Raw genomic sequence first — 17744 nt, forward strand, 5'->3', positions numbered from 1 at the left:
ATTCTTGTCTTTCTTGATCATCAAGAAAGTTGAAAAAATCTACTTGGGATTGCATTTTCTAACAATGTAAATGCCTGTGATTTACTAATCATGCTTTTCTATTTGTACCATAGTATATAAAATCTAACATTATTGGTTAACAAGCTAGCACAATAGCAGGCTTGTATAAGATTGCTGACAATCATTATTACGTAAAAACTTTGTAATTTCTGGGATTAGTATTCTCTGAAGTCACTTATGATTGATAGATTTTTCAGACAATCAACATTCTACAATACTTTTTCTTGTAAATATTGGTCAATGTTTATTGTATCAAATATTTCCTATCATAGATGGAGAAAAGAGAGAAAAGAAAAACAGCTCAATGTATTGAATTCTTATATATAAGGATCACATATGTTTTTCAAAACTTCTAAATTCACATTCATTGTAAATTCCAATTTACATCTCCATTCATCTCTCTTTGTCAAGTAACAAAATGTCTTTTTAAGACATTTCAATTAAAGTTTGTCAAAATTTTCTAAAGGTTGATAATTTTTCTAATCACAAAATTAAATGAAAAATAAAAAAACCAATGATAAAAAAACTTTTTGTTCTAATTTTAAAATTAACATAGGAGTTGATAAATGAGAATTACTTTACTTATTAGATTCATTTTATTATCTTCACACTTATTGGTTTTTAGTTAGTAAATCAAGTTTAGAATGCACAATAGTTGTTCTTGAGGAATGATTTAAAATTTTTAATTAAGATAGAAAATTTTAATCATTTTGTATCTTAATTATTAAATCTTGTTTTTAAAGTATAGGAATTTATAATTTTCTATCTTAATTACAATAAAATAATTAAGAAAATGACATTTTATGATTATAGAAATATAGATTTGTTAAAATATGCGCAAATATTCATTTTTCTTTTAATTAACTTATATAATGATTGAACAACACTAAAATATGATAAATTTAAAATCACTTAATGAAAGGATTATAAAAATAAAGAGAGTACAGTAATACACTGAGTTATGAAGTAATGAAAACTGTAGACCTTTACATAACTTGAAATTATAAATTGCTTAAGTGTAAATACGTAATTAATAACTCAATACTGTATTTATTATCATATGTGTAGTGTACATATACAGAAAATAATAATAAATAATATAAGAGAGTTGTTTATGAGAAAGAGTGCCTTGTACACTTGTGTATGTGCTTACAAGCTTACAATTAGACTGCAAAGTAAAGGATTAGCAAAGCACTAAAGTAATAAATAGGTACAGTGAAAAAGAAAGGAAGAGAGAAAGAATAAATGAATAATTGAATGTTTGAAATAGAATAATTCTTTGTAAAATTACATGTTTTTGTTACTCTACTCAGATTTTTTCCATTTTTGAGATTTAATTTTACATAACTGTGAATTTACATAAGTCTCATGTTATGTAACTCGGGGTATTACTGTACTTGAAAATACTAATTTTTATAGCAAATATATATATATATATATGATATATGTTGCATTGTACATATAGAATATAATGCATACAGAATAAACTGTGTCTGTAACTGGAGATCACTATGTCATTTGTTGATTGTATCACTGCATAACTAGGTCATCCATATTACTTAAGATTCAAATTTACTCAACATCTAATATTGCATTAGATGTTGAGTAAATTATTGAAATTTAAGTAATCATCTCAACATTATACTACTAATGTTCATGAAACTTTAAATACAGTGCATGCCTAATGTACCTAAAACACAAACATTCTGGTTCCAACAAGTTTTCACTGTATATTAATAACTAGAAAAATTTTAAAATTTTTGATCAGTTTATATATATAAACTATATATATATATATATATTTATATATAAAGACTTGTAATTACTATATATTTTCTTTTCAAAAGAAGATAAATTTTAAAACCATGATCAGTCTCTCCAGATAATATTTTTAACAATAAACATTTTAAGCATCTTATAAAGTCATGTTTAACTTCTGCTAGACCCTAATAAATATTTCATTTCTATTGTGTGGCTGTAAGTTTCATCGAAGGTGCCTCATTAACACTTCGTTCTTGGCATGTCAAGCATTTCACACAAACCCGAAGAACTTAAATATTAAATTCAATTATTATATTAAAAAAAAATATATAAATATATATCATCCCCACCAAAAGGAGAGGATATTGTCATCTGGAGTAATTGGAAGAAAGAAGTAAATAATAAAGCACACAGACATAAGGCTGAAAAGCAAGAGAAGTGCAAACCTGGAACCACTTGGCATGACGTAAGGCGGCCAAGGCCTCCAGGCATTTCTGCCTGTCCAACACATCCGGCGGGTCTTTTACACTCTCTAGAAACCAGATGGTAGAAGATGGTCAATATCAGAAGGCAGACAAACAGAATGGGTGTTTGACCTAATGAGGATGATGGTGTTCTGCCAGGATTATTCAGAGGTAAATGTCAAGGAAGGAGGAGAGAGAAAAGTTTAAAGAAAAAAAATAAGGAGAGAGGGAGACAGAGACAGAGAGAGAGAAATGATTTTTTGAAACAGCTAAAGATTCAAATTTAATATATATTAAAAAAAAAAAATACAACGAAAGAAAAGGAAAGAAGGCAGCACACCATTACATCCCTACAATGATCAAAAATCCTTTCAAGTCTGCCATAACATCACAGCACTCTCCCCTCTCGGAGATGGTACCTACAGGATTCTAGACAATAGTACTAAACAACAAAATATACATTACAATTCAAAATAGCAAAAAGTTATGGTGAAAACACCATGGGCATAATTCATTTAAAACTTTGGAAAAAATTTAATAAATTACATTACATACAATAAATTTCAAATAGAATTACTTAATTAATTAAAATATATCCACAAAAAGAGCATTCCCTGATTATAAATTAAATTAAAAACAAAGTTATAGCTAATTTGCTCTTTTTGGGTAATTACGGGGCTACTACTTTTCTAATTCATTATTATTATTTTTTTCTTTTGAGGGGAAAGTGAATAGAGCAATTGCAGGGGACCAGACGGTCATTATGACTTAAGGGATACAGAGCAATTTACTTAGATTTGTTTTTATATTTATTTAACATTAACATTACCTATGTAATTCCATTAAAATATTATATTAAAATATAAATTATTTAATTTATTACATTAAATCAATTAAGAAGCATATTAAAAAATAGTTGCTAATTGTATCCCTTTACATATTGATCCCAAGCGTGCTCTCAAATTTTTACTTAAAATGAAGAATAAAATGATGTAAACAAAACTTGCAGCCAGTTGTCTGTCCGACACACAAAAGCTGCAGTCCTACCGGCATTTGCTCCTTCTCCCGCACTCGTTTCCCTCATTATAGGAGATGTTAATGTAACTGTGATGGATATCTTAGGTTCTGTTATAGAATTCACCATTATCGCTGCTTCTTCTACGCATCTTTTAACTTCATATTTAGCATCTTCTGAAACATTCTGTAAATTTTGTCAATAAATGTTAGAATTTAAAATTTATCATTCTATATAAAAATACATGAATTTTACTCACTGCTAACTGTTTAGGTAAATTATCAGCAACCCTCTCTAATAATGTTCTAGTAGGCTTTTCAGAACACATAACAACTAGCTGAACTGACAGATCTCCAGTAAGCAGAAGACCCTTTGCTAAAACTCCTACTCTCATAACTCCTTTGAGAACTCTCTGTGGCTGGACTTGGTTTTCTTCTTTTTCTTGAGCACTGATAAAACATAGCATTGCATTTATGTCATAGGTTCTAAAAAATTTTTAATAATTATGTCTTACTCTGATTCCTTTTTCGTTGAAGCTTCTGGGTCTTTCTTCACTACAGCTTCTTTCTTTACAGAAACTGTAATGTCTTGTTTTGGAGTATCACTAAATTATAAAACCAAAATATAAGAATTTCTAAATTAAGTTTTTAAACTGCATCTTTCTTAAATTTACCTCTCTGCAAGAAAATCAGAAACAAGTTTTAAAGCCTTCTCTGTATTAGTAACAATTTTCTGTACAGCACTCAGTTCTTCCTCCTTTGGATATATTTGTGTATGCTTGGCCATTACATGACGATCATCTACTGTATCAGGACGTCTTGAATGCCCACTCTAGAAATAAAATTAAAATATTTTAACATTTATAAAAAAATGTTGATATAAACATGAATACTGAAAAATAAACTCTTAACTAGTTGATTACATAATCTTTAAACAAAAAATCTAAAAATTAGCACAATAAATTTTATGTACTATATTTCTTTTTTAACTTAATTGTATTTTTCACAAAACTGAAATAATGGCTAAATAATCATAGAAGTTATATACATTTCATGCTTATTAGGTTTTTAAGTTTTTGTTTTTCAATTAAATGTTGCCCAATTTTCAGAGTTCTCTCTTTCAATCTTCAGCAATTTACATAAATTATTTTTAAAATAAAGTTCTCTTCAATCAGTACAATTCAAATATGGAACAAATGTGTATTTTGACTAAAGTTCAGATTACAGGGCATTAAATAAGGGCATTGATGAGATGTCAGCAATTTGGAAAACAGTGATTAAAAAAAAAAAGTTAAAATTTAGAAGTGATTGATAAACAAAGTAGTTTTAACTTTTAGTCAGTTAAACCACAGTTTAAACTAATGATATGAAGAACTTGAGCCATTGTTATTTTAAAACATCTGAATCATTAAATTTCCATAGATCATTTTATGGAATAAAATATATTGATTTTAAAATTGTTCATTTTAAAGATAATTTAAACAAGTCATTAAAAGTGGGGAAAAAAAAAATTCATCAGAATGATTGAGTCCTTGATTTTAGGCTTGGCATATGTGGTTGATGAATAGCAAAAAATCACTTTTTAAATGTCTATATGACATACTTTATTTTTAAATTTTATGCCGACGCAAAAAAATTTTTTAAAAATTTCATAACACAGCTTTGTATTTGAAATTCTCATAACATTAAGCTAAACAGATATCAATTAATTACATATTTCAGTGTGGGGTTAAAGCAACAATAATACACTATATGGAACTATATTAAAGTTAAAAATTTTAAATAAAAACATTTTGTGACAAATTTTTTGTCTAAATTATCTGCATAGAATAATAACAAAGAATTCATAGTTAATGTAATTAAAATTATCTCTACTTTTTAATTTATTCTTATTAATTCCCATAGTATGTTTAATATTTGTTATATTATATGAAAGAAATATAAATTTATGGAATATTCCCAAAAAACTTTTTTAAAATAAGAGTATAGATTTTTTTTATTGAACATTTAATTTTACTATTAACAATACAAATAATAATTTACTAATAAAAAATTATATATAACAAATAGTTTGAAATGAAAGCAAGATAATGAAACAATGTTACATTAACTGTATCTTAGAAATGCAGCTAAAATCATGCAGTGACATCAAATAATAGAAAAATGATTATTTGCAGATATAGTAAACTCTTGAAAGAAAAGAAATACAGTATTCAAAATAATATCTTTCAAAATTTGCCATTCTGCATAACATTAATGTTATGAACATAAAATATTCCATTACCTATTTGAATTCTTTATACAATTTCAGTTAAATTTATACAAAAACTACGAATTATAAAAGAAAATTCCTAATTCGATATTTTTCATTTCATTACATCAGAAAAGAAATATATGAATTTTGCTAAAAGGAAAAAAATCAAATAATCACTTAAAATCTAAAACATTAAAAAATATTAATATTCCTCCATGATAACTTAACATATTGTAATATTAAGAGAAAATCATTTTAAGAAGAGCACTTTTAGAAATGTTACTTCTTAAAAGTTTATTTAATACTTTATAAAAATTTTTAAAATAATTGAGAATGCTCTTTTTAAGTTTCATATTGAATCCAAATGCTGTCATTCTTTCAAAGGTTTACTTTATATGTTTTTAATAAATCCACAATAGAAATAATGAAGAATTTTCTTTATACTATTTAAATTTCAGTTAAGAAAATTAAGAAATGTGAACAAACTACAAATATTTAAAAACATCTATCTAAAAAAGAAATATTTTACACAAAATTTGTAATATTTTATTAATTTCTTCTAAGTTACTTATTTTATACAACTAATCTAATTTTATTATATTTGTTATCCTCATTTATTGAATATTATTGTTAATAATGTTAATTCTAACAATAAAAGATTTAAAAAAATATTTTTTCTGAAGTAATATATATTTATTTCTGAAAAGTTAATTGTTCAAATAAATAAAAACAAAGTTATTAAAAACAGTGCACACAAATTCCATGTTCATTAATATGCATTTGTAAGATAACAGTTTTTCAAATGTGTAAATAATAGATTGCAATAATCACAAGAATGCAATTTGATATATTATGGAGGATCACTATCAAATACTGGTAAAAATCATAGAAGTCAATTTGGTAAATGCAATTGTTAATTTCTGGGTGCTGTGAAATGTTTTAACTTTTTTAAAAGTTTATCAAATGAATGAAAAATAAGAATTTCATTCCAAGGACATTGGGGTTTTGCATTATATAATAAATTTATAGATAAAAAATAATCAGATACAAAACTGCTATATGGCTTATTAAATATCCTGTAATTTTTATCACTATTAAACTACAAATTATGCATTATAATATATAATAAATAATCTTTGATTTACAAAAGAAATCTAGTTATGCAATGATTTTTTTTAAAAATGTGAATAAGAAAATAAAAATACTTACTCCTGATGCACCAGGTCCAGGTGGAATAGGACCAAGAAAGGGCCTGGGTGGTGGTGGAGGTAGAGGCATCATCCGAATATCCCGTCCGTATCTGCGGTATAAAGATTCATAATATTCAATTTCCTCTTCATACCTTCTCCTTTCTTCCCAATACATTCTTTCCTCCTCTTCCATCATTCTAAAATGAAAAATTATAACTGTCTTCTAGAAATATTAAAAGTACAAAACTCTGTACTTACCGCATCTCTTCTCTCCAACGATCTTCCTCACGTCTTTTCCAATACTCCTCCTGCATTTGTTGTCGACGTAAGCGTTCTTCTTGCAGTTTTCTTTGACGTAAACTTGGTTTGATATCAACCACAAGTTCTGGATTTACTTTTTTCTAAATTTAAAGACTCATGTTAAAAACATTGAATTTTTCAATGACTTCTTTAATACTTCAAAAAATAAACAACAAAAGACAGCTATAATAATAATAATAATAAATTTCCATTATCTGATACTGCAATAGGCAGATTCAAAATAGATCTTCAAAAACTGTCTCTTTAATAAATACAATCATATCCCATTATCCAAATCTAATACATTCCTGAAACAATTCAATATCAGAAATTTTTCTATTATTTCTTTTGGAAAAAATTTGTCCATTCAAAGAATCCCAAACTAATCTCTCCAATATTAAAACACTTCAGAGCATCTATTTATTTATCAATCCAAATTTTTAGCATAATATTAAAGCTTTATAAATGCCAATTACTTTACTAGAAAACTCTTAATGTCAAGGTTATGTTTTTTAAAATATTAACAACAAATAAATTTGCACAGTATCTCCTATTAGGAATTGTATACAAACTATTACATAGTTTGTATACAATTCTTAATAGGAATTACTGTATAAATATGCAATAGACACTAATAAAAATGTAATGATACTAAATATTTTATATTACTATTGTATAAACCAAAACAATAAAAAATGAACAAATCTGACAGTAAACCTACTGCAATGAAGTGTTCAGAATAAACTCCTGGAAAGTACTAAAATTTTGTGATAATCACTATACTGCACAACAGTGTTAGAACAGACATGATACCAATGGAAAAAAGCCAGATGCTGGGAACAAAACACATTCTCATTTATACTAGTGTAATTTTCAAATATTTTACAAATGCACATTGAATATATTTATCAAACTGAAATTGTTTAATTCAGAAATCTCAATAGGTACCAAAAAATGTCATTTATTGTAGAAGGTATTAGATACCAAAGTAGGGATGAAACACAAAAATCAAAAAATCTCTCAACTGCTGAAAACTATCTTATAGAATATTCAAAATATCCTCCAAAATAATTATAAAAAACGATGGAGTCAGACTTTCTATTCTTCTTACTTTTTAATCTTAAAGTATACAAAAAATTTATATTTTTCTTTCAGTTCTGACTTATGGATATTGTATAACTAAAAAATGTTTTTTAAAACATTGTGTTAACAATGAATAAAAAATATTAAAGTTAAAAAGGTAAAAGAAAATCAACTTGCAGAGAAATTCATTTTATTCATTGTTAACACAATGTTTTAAAAAGAAATTTTTTAGTTATACAATATCCATACGTCAGAACTGGAAGAAAAATATAATTTTTTCATATACTTTAAGATTAAAAAGTAAGCAAAATATCCTATTGTCAAATGACAAGAATGAGCTTCATTAGACCTAAAATCTTTATGATAACATGATATCTCTCAGGCAAAAATAAAACATTGTAGAAGTTAATAAAATGGATAAAATGGTAAAAATATAATTCCTTTATAGTATTATTGTTTAATATTCAATTTTCAAAGTTAACAATATTTGCATATTCTATTTACTTGATGAATTTAGTTAAGAATACTATTTATTTTTTAAGTTTGGATTGGAATTTGAACATAAAGTTGACTGAAATGTTCTCGTTAGAAATTAATGATTTCTAAACAGGTATGTTTATTTTTTGAATTAATTCACATTAAAAAGATTACAAATTATTAACAGGAATTTATAAAAAAACAATCATCTTCTGAGTATACCTTGTATTGTAGTCGATGTCTGCGACCTTTCATATGCATTTCTTTAGCATTTGGATCATTAAAACGACATTCGCATAATTTGCACTGAAAACTAATCACTTTTCCTTCATCATTACATATTTCTTCTATATAATCTTGTCCTAAAACATAATTCATAACTAGTTATATTTAACCAAAATTTTAAATGTCATGAATACATAAAGGCCTTTAAAAAATTGTTACTTTTTCATACTAATAAAAACAACTGTAAAGCTTATTAAATAAATTCTATTACTATGAAAAACTTTCACTACATACCTACTGGTTGTATTTCTGGTTTATTATCCAGTTTTGAAGCATCAGATTTATCTGCAGAAAAATAAAACTTATTTTACATCTAGAACAACAAATTTTATACTATTCAAAAATATTTTATATTTACCCTCATCTTTCATTTCATCCTGTTTTTCTTCTGCTTTTGTTGTATTTAGCTTATTTCCACCTGAGAAATAACATTCTATAAGAAAAAAACTTAATGTACATAAGGAGTGAAATTTTCTGCATTAAAATGACCTACCAACAAAAGTTATTTTTGGTGTAGCTACTATTTTCTTTACACCAACACTGTTTGTTGTTGTAGTTTTTATTCCAGCATTACCTGTGGCAGCTTTTGATGCAGCATTTTTTGAATTACTTGGAGCAGTAGTACTAAGAGGTGAATTTGTAGCATTAGAAACGACAACAGGCTCAGTTGATGGAATTGGCTTCCCTAATTTCGTATGTAACTTAACAACCTGAAAATTTAATATTTATTTAAAATTAACCTATGCTAATATTTAAGTAAATATTAAAGATATTTCAATAGATGTTCACACAATAAAATCAGATATGATAGACATACCTTTTGATGTTTAGCTCCCCTAATATGAGCAGCATATGCATCGGACCCAGTGCATGTTACATCACAAAGTTCACATCTTAAGGAAGTTCCACCTCTAACTCCTGGATTAATAGTATTTCCAGTTTTTAAAGCAGCTTCCTTTTTCTTATGTTTCTGTCCTTCCAAATGTTCCCGGTAAGTCTATTTAAGAAATATTCTCATTTAACTTTATTAATGAAAGATTAAAACTTAGTCAAATTCAGATAAATTTCTTACCTGTGGACCTGCACAACTAATTTTACAAACTTCACAATAATGAAGTTGTTGTGGTTTGGGAGGTAATTTTGGTTTTTGAGGTTTTAATCCTAAACCTTTCTTATATGCAGCCCAATTATTTGTTTGTATTTTAGGGGCTGCTATAGTTGTACTGGTAACCGATGACTGGATAGATGGTGCTACAGCAGGAGCAACACCTACTGTAGCTGACTGAGCAGCAACAGTTGGTTGCTGGACATACAAAGAAGCTGTTAAAAAAAATCAAATAATGCATTAATCTTGCAAAGTACACCATTTACTAAATTTTTTAAAACACACACAATAAAAGTTTTAATGTATGTCAAAATCTGATTATAAGACAATAATTACATATAGATGACAGCTAGATTGATTCTGCCCAACTTACTTACTTGCTAAACTATTTTATATTTTAAATGTAAGAAAGGACAAAATTTTTAAAAATGACTGAACACACGTTATATCATTTTTTTGACAATGTTTACTTATTATTGTAATAACATTAAGAATATAAATATAATATGTTATTATATTACAAATAAATTAATGAATGCTCTATTTTGTTATTTTATAAATTTATTAAATATGATATTGTATTAATATTTATTACTGAGTTTGTTTTTAATATTTCACATTATGATATATTGTGAAAATGGCTATAGTATTTATTACTTGAAAATACATTTTGTTAATTTCTATATTAAAAAATGATGTATAAATTTAATTTGATATTAATCAAATGTAGGCTGATTTACCAGGTATGCATAGTTAAATTTTAATAAATCATAAAAAATTTACAATTCTTTAAAATTTGAAAATTAGAAAAACTCTAATTTTTGATTATACAACAAGCTTTTCACAAAATTATTACAGAAAATTTGATACTTAAAAGAAAACAATGATAATCATTCATAAAGGATAAATAAAGAGTATTATAAAGCACTGTTTTATTTCAATTAAGTTCCCTATATAAAATAATCATTCCAATTTTTTTACTCCTAAAAATATTAAGGAAAAGAAAATTAAAAAGAAATAAATATATTTACTTGAATAATCCACATAGTTTTTCCAAAAAATATTTTCATTTATTTTGCTACTGATAAATATTACTTATCAACTGGGTAATTATGCTTAATGTAATGACCATTTATAGTCATAATTATAAGCTATATTATTAAATATTATTAAACATTTTTATGTAACAAAATTAAAAAGTTAAATATACAATCGAGACAAACAGTAAATAATCTGTAATATCTATATCATCTCTTAATTTAAACTAAAAGTCTATAAGCAGCTTTACACCTTTGATTCAAATTAAACAACAAAATAAAAGTCTGAGAAGGATGGTGAGAGTATGGCCACTTCCTAAAATATCATTAAATTGTATTGCCATTGGACTTAGATATGTCCTCAAAGTTTCAGCCTTCTTTCTATCTTAGAAGTATGTTAAATTTGAGTTGAAAGATTTGAGAAAATGATTCAATGCAAATTAAATAAAAACATTTAAAAACAAAGATACAGCAAGACATTATTTACCCTTGAGCTGAAATACCAATACACATCACCACATCATTTTTGATTCCTTATTTCAAACAATATACATTTCAAGACTATAAGCAGAATTGAAGAAGTCTTACTATTAAATTTAAAAGAAAATTAAAATATTTTTAAAAGTTTTCATCCCAAAATAAAAAATTAACAAAAATAAACTAAAACTGATAGTTTCTTCTAAATCAGGCATGAGTGGTCTTGTAAACCTCCCATCCAAGAATTCCTTAACAGCATTAACAATAATCCATATGGCTTACTACTCCATCTTAAACAACAAAATGATTATCAGGTTCAGTTCCTTGATGTGCTTATCACTATATGTCACGACTTTCTCTCTACCGACATTTACCACAGAAGTCCTTACAAGCCATTATTCATCCCTCCATCTTTGCATGATCCATTTTCTTATAAGCTAGAGGCATTCAAAGTGCTGGATAAAAGAATGTACATCATTGTTCTGACACTCAACTCAAAGAACAGGGACTACATCATATCTTCTGTACAGCTGTGGCCCATGGTTACCAACCAAAGTTTATTAAGACCATCAAACATTGTTATTGCAATCAAATTAATTTGAGAAGCAATGATAATGAGGCCATTTAGGAATGTTGCCTACAACAAATTTTTATGAAAAATCTTAAAGGAAATAGCAAATCTCTCTAACTTTACAATCATATACAGACAGGGCCCTACTATTTTTTCATTACTCAGAAATGATAAAAAAATCACATGATGAAATGACAGTAAGGTCTACTCATGACAACAGAGTAGACTGTAGCTACGAATGTATTGGAACAACTTATACTAGAATCAAGGAACATCAAAAGATACCATTAAGAAGCACCTACATACAACTGCCTTAGTAGCCTTATATTGTAATTGATTGTTGGTTTATTACAATTAAGGGAGAATAAACTAATATTCTCTTTAACATCAATAACATTTCTCAAGTTATTAATTACATATATAAATTATAAATTCTTACACATTTAACTTCAGAAAGTTATTAAAACATTTTTAAAAAATATAAAATACCTTTTATTCTATTATTATTTCAATTAGTTTTATATATATATAACTTCATTATATGTTATTTACTGTTTTGTTTTAGATTATAACCTATCCATCACTTTATATAAAATTACAAAACTTTTGTCAGTAACAAAATCAAATAAAGAAATCTAAAATACAAATGTGTAAGGATTTTTATTTACATAATGCATTCAAAGAAAATAACATAAAAATTTTTTTTTCAAATTTGAATTTAAAAGCAACAAAAAGGATACAATAGATTTGTTCAAGAAGAGAAAAGAATAAAGAAGCAAAAGGAATCTTCTGAGTTTTTAGAGTTTATCAAATATAGTTTAGAAATTTGTCAATGATAATTGATCAAATTCTAAAAATGTTTAGTTTATTCATCAATCCACTTTCAGCATTAAAAAAGCCGAAGATGAATTAACAAATAAATTGAAAATGTTTCTTATAGATTCCATTACTTGGTTTCTATAATTTTGGTAGTTTTACCATTTTATAGCATAATTTGGTATTGAGAAAATATAAATTTCAATTTACAATATATTCATGAAAAAAATTACTACTTTTACCTGCATATGTCGTGGTGACAGCTGCAGTATTATATGAAGTAGTATAATTTGATGAAGTTGCTCCTGTTGCTCCAGTTGAGTAAAGGTAAGAAGTAGTTGATCCTGTCTGTGCAGCTGGAGCAGTTGGAGTTTTCTGTCCTGTTGCTTGACGAGCAGCAGGAAAGACATTAGTACTGGAATATGCAGGCTTGCTAGCTACTACAGGAGGATAAAATCTTTGTACTATAGGCAAAACATTTGAATATTTTATTATTTATTAAATATACATTTTATTAAGAATAGAAATACTGTGATAACTAGTATTTTTATATCATATTTTAATCAAATAACTGTAGATAACATTTTTATTTCCAAATATCAATTTCATTTCATTTACAGAAAAATCACTAAGCAAATAAATTTATATAATCATTTCCTCATATTTAGGATCATAACATATATGAAAATACTAGTAGTGCTTATTTTTATAGATCTTTACATTCTATCTTGCATTATCTTAAATATTTTCCTTATATTTAGTCTATTGAAAAATTAATTCAACTTTTTGAATTTTTTTTTAATTTAAAATTAATTTTTTAATATTGAGATATCTTATTCAATTCTTACTCAGAAATAATTATCTACATTTATTTGCAAAATCACTACATTTAATTTAACCTCTAAACTAATTATTAATAAAATTTTTTTAAATAGTTTTTAGAGTTAAGTTATGAATACTATATTGTAAAGTAAACAACAATATGATAAATAATTAATCCTGGGGCTTCGGTACTTTTCAAAAAATATAAAACTTAAGCTGTTCTTTTGTTTGATCATTTTTTTATTCTTGTGTAAACATGGGTTTCACTTCCCAAAAGCATTCTAAAATTATTACAGTGGAACCTCGCACAAGCAAAACAAATTGTAAAAATTTGCCTTGCTTAACGAGTGATGAGGAGAGGGAAGTCCCGAATTGTGCACATGTGGCATGCTCCATCAGTCTGTGTTTAGCACTCTTTCCGCTAGCATCTTAGTGTCACTTGTGATCACATATTTTTCCAAACTTGTGTTCTCACATATTACTTATAAACATCAACAACCATAGCCCATTATATAATAAACATGCCAAATTCTTGGGTCATTCCAAATTAAATTTTAAAATGTCTGAATTAAAAATTAACTATTTATAATTATTAAATTTAATATAAGATGGAAACATAACTGCCTATCTCTAGTCAAATTAATTAATTTCTAATATTTAATTATAGCCTTTTGAAGAATTTGGCATATTGTTTGGAGTGTTTATCAAACATATTAGCTGTGATATTTTTTTTTGTTTCTGCAAATCGAATTCTCATTCCAGGATGGTTCATTCCACACTAGAAGAAAAGATGATGATGATTCACACTCCTTAACAGTGTATATTGTACAATCTTTTTTGAATAAACGTTATACATAAAGCATTTGAGCATTTTTTTTAGCGTGGAATGCATTATTGTATTTTACATTAATCTCTATGGAAAAAATTGTTTTGCTTAACCCTTTCCATGCGGTTAGCTACCGATCGGTCTGTATCACGTGACTTCTTCGTTTATCGGTGATGCGAAACTTACCGATCAGTAACAATTAAAAAATTCGATTAATTTGCGTTATATTCGAGTTTTCCAGAGATCTTAGCTTTGATTCGCTCTTCTGTATGTCGATTGACTTTGTTTAAGCCAATAAACGTTTTGTTACCACTCCTGGGCCATAAATATTTTGGTAAATACATCCCCTACTATTCTACAGTAAATCTTCGCAGTTACACACAGTTGGCTGAAAACAATCAAAGGGAAACTCCTTCTACAGTTTTATTGAGTCTCTTCTGTCTTTGTTGACGTTACTTTAACTAATCACAGACTTATGAAACGAAAAAATTGCCGCGAAAAGCCCTGCCTCCAACCTTCGAAGTAAAATGTAAACAATCACTGTAAATTCGCTTTTTAAATCGATTTTTAATTCTAATTAACTAATTTAATGCACTTAGACATTAAATTAGCTAATTTGACAATATTTAGGCAAGTAAATATGTTTTTAAAACTATCTAGCGATAAATATTCCCGGGAAACTCCACCTTCCTATAAGTAAGTCTATGGAAGGTGTTCGCACTGTTAATTTGGCTTTAAAATTTTTGTCAAATGAATTCATATATATTTTGAATACATTTAATTATTTTACAAAAGTAAGAGCAAAGCTCTACGACTGACACAGTCCTACAGCTGACTAATCAATGTCGCTTCACGATAACAATCCACTACTCTCCCAGCTAGGTAATTAGAGACATAGTGTGAATAATGGCAATAACTTCTCCCAGCTCTAGGTAGAAAACTGCTGTTTGTTTTGTTTAATAGAGGACAGATGTTTCTATCTAACAGATGTACAAAGTTCAGCGATTCTCTGTAAATTAATTTTTTTTTTGTTTGTATCCTTCAAATTTGTTCGTAAACTTCATATTATTTTAAATATGTATAAAACTAAAAATTATACAATCGTAAACTGTAATATGTTTTTAATCAAACACAAAAAAACAGATTGAATATAGCGTGATATTGAAGCGAAATATCACGATTCAAAAAATTACCCAAAAACGCAAAAATGCACCGCATAATGAATTCCACCTATTTACTTAATGCTAAAGGTTTTCCGCATGGAAAGGGTTAATGAGTGTTTCACATTACAAGTAAGACTATGAAACAAATTATGCTTATTAAGTGAGGTTCCACTGTACTTTGAAAGAGATTAGAGATGATGATTCATGAAATTGCAAAAGTAGTTGTGTGGGAAAATGAAGTGTTCCTAGAATTTGAAGCTGCATAAAGACAATTCGTGACAGACACTTTACAAAAAGATATTGTGGAAAAAACAACACAGGATGATGTTTTACTATGGAGAATAAGTAACATAAACCCTCATAAGAAAAGTGGAGATATCTTGAGAAAACTGGCATCACATGGAGTTGATGTCCATGCCTCAGTAGTGTGCCACTAACTTCTAGAGCAGCGGTTCCCAACCTTTTTTTGACCAGGGACCACAAGGTTTAAGAAAAATGAACTGTGTCAATCTAAAAATGAACTTTAATCAAAATTTTTAACATAAGTAATTGTTAAACTTAAGAGTAACATGCTTCAACAGTACTATTATGATAGAAAACATAACATTTTTAGTAAAAATTAAATTCAGTTTGTAACAATGTGGGAATAATAATTTAAAATGAATAAAAGTTTTAAATCTTTTGCAGACTACTGGTTGGAAACCGCTGTTCTAGAGTATAACTGCAAAGCTAGATGACCTGCCAAGAAAAAAGTTTTAAAACCAAAGTAGTGGGAGGGATGTGTACCATGTCAATACCAGTCATAATACATACGAATTGCAAAGCAGAGTAAAGAGCAAACAACATATGCAAGGCTGTATTAAGTCAACTTTGCATCATATTCTAATGCACATCCCAACTTCTGAAATTGAAAAGTCGAAAACAACATGCACATTAGAAATAAGAAAACTGGATATATTTAATGTTTTGTTCATTATATTACTACTATAAATCAGGCATTTCAAAATCTTACAAAAAGCCACATAGAAACAAATAGCATAGCTTACAGAGCAATACCTTAAATAGTAATACAATATTAAATACATATTATAAAAATAGAATGTACAAAATATTATAAAAGATAAACATTTTTTAATCAAAAACAGATCAATATCATCTATAATAAGCAAATAAAAGAAAAAAAAATGAAGAAATGTTGATAATTGTTCTGGATAGGAAAAAATCGGACTTGTAAAAAAACAAGGATGCAGCAAGAAATCTGGCATCAACACAAAAACAAATATAGTACTAAACTAATTGTAGACCAAACCTTCAATTAGTCATTTGTAATCATTTACAATCATCATCATTGTAAAATTTTCTTTAAAAGAGAAACTGATAGGAAATAAATGCTGGAGGTTGCAAACACATTCCAATTACAATAATATTAACCAAATTATATACTGCTTATATTAATTAGCCTATGTTAACATTTGTTTTAATCTAATGTCACAGTTTCCAAGATGTTTCTATTAACTGTTGTTGTATCTTATTTATAAGCTTCAACAGCATAAATACGAAATCATACAAGTCATAACAGCAATTTTTGTAATCAATTTAAATACTGTATTTGCTATTCTTAGTAGTGTAAAACTAATAAATTGAATAAATTGAAAATAAAACTAATAAAAAGTTAAATGGCAAAAATACCAACAATTTTATACAAATTATATTCAAAAATAAAATTACATTAAAACAAAAGAAAGAAATTATAAATCAAATAATTTTGATTTAATCTTGTCATCATTTTCATGAAGACAGTTTGAATGTTTATCATTTATGATTATCCAAATCCAAAAATCAAGAATCAAGGTCAAAAGTTATCAATAAGCTAACTTAAAGTAAAATGACTGGTAATTGATTAACTACTGATAAATTGATTCTGACATTTTAATTGAGAATATGAACATAAATAACAATTTTATTAAATATTGTAAAATACAGTGCAGAGCAGAATTATATGCCAGTGCAATTTTTAAAAAATCTTTTGAATTATTTAG

The 17744-nt window shown here is 26.7% G+C and overlaps 1 protein-coding gene across 3 annotated transcripts in view; it reads right to left on the reverse strand.

Moving 5' to 3' along the window:
* The window catches only part of Zn72D (Zinc-finger protein 72D), a 69862-nt gene that overhangs the window by 22734 nt on the left and 29384 nt on the right, over nt 1-17744 (reverse strand). Inside the window, exons 4-17 of one of the 3 annotated variants that reach the window (XM_067284282.1) lie at nt 13137-13334; nt 9961-10208; nt 9706-9885; nt 9463-9598; nt 9247-9321; nt 9123-9173; nt 8826-8965; nt 7002-7144; nt 6763-6940; nt 3974-4131; nt 3815-3904; nt 3560-3749; nt 3333-3486; nt 2268-2353 (exon numbers count right to left, since the gene is read on the reverse strand). In XM_067284282.1, coding sequence (XP_067140383.1) covers nt 2268-2353; nt 3333-3486; nt 3560-3749; nt 3815-3904; nt 3974-4131; nt 6763-6940; nt 7002-7144; nt 8826-8965; nt 9123-9173; nt 9247-9321; nt 9463-9598; nt 9706-9885; nt 9961-10208; nt 13137-13334 — 2027 coding nt within the window. Of the gene's footprint in view, nt 1-2267; nt 2354-3332; nt 3487-3559; nt 3750-3814; nt 3905-3973; nt 4132-6762; nt 6941-7001; nt 7145-8825; nt 8966-9122; nt 9174-9246; nt 9322-9381; nt 9599-9705; nt 9886-9960; nt 10209-13136; nt 13335-17744 lie in introns of all 3 variants that reach the window. The other 2 variants (XM_067284283.1, XM_067284281.1) reach the window with 2 other exon arrangements.

This window comes from Centruroides vittatus, unplaced genomic scaffold, assembly GCF_030686945.1.
Source record: "Centruroides vittatus isolate TY-2023 unplaced genomic scaffold, ASM3068694v2 scaffold_1167, whole genome shotgun sequence".
NCBI classification, from domain to species: domain Eukaryota; kingdom Metazoa; phylum Arthropoda; class Arachnida; order Scorpiones; family Buthidae; genus Centruroides; species Centruroides vittatus.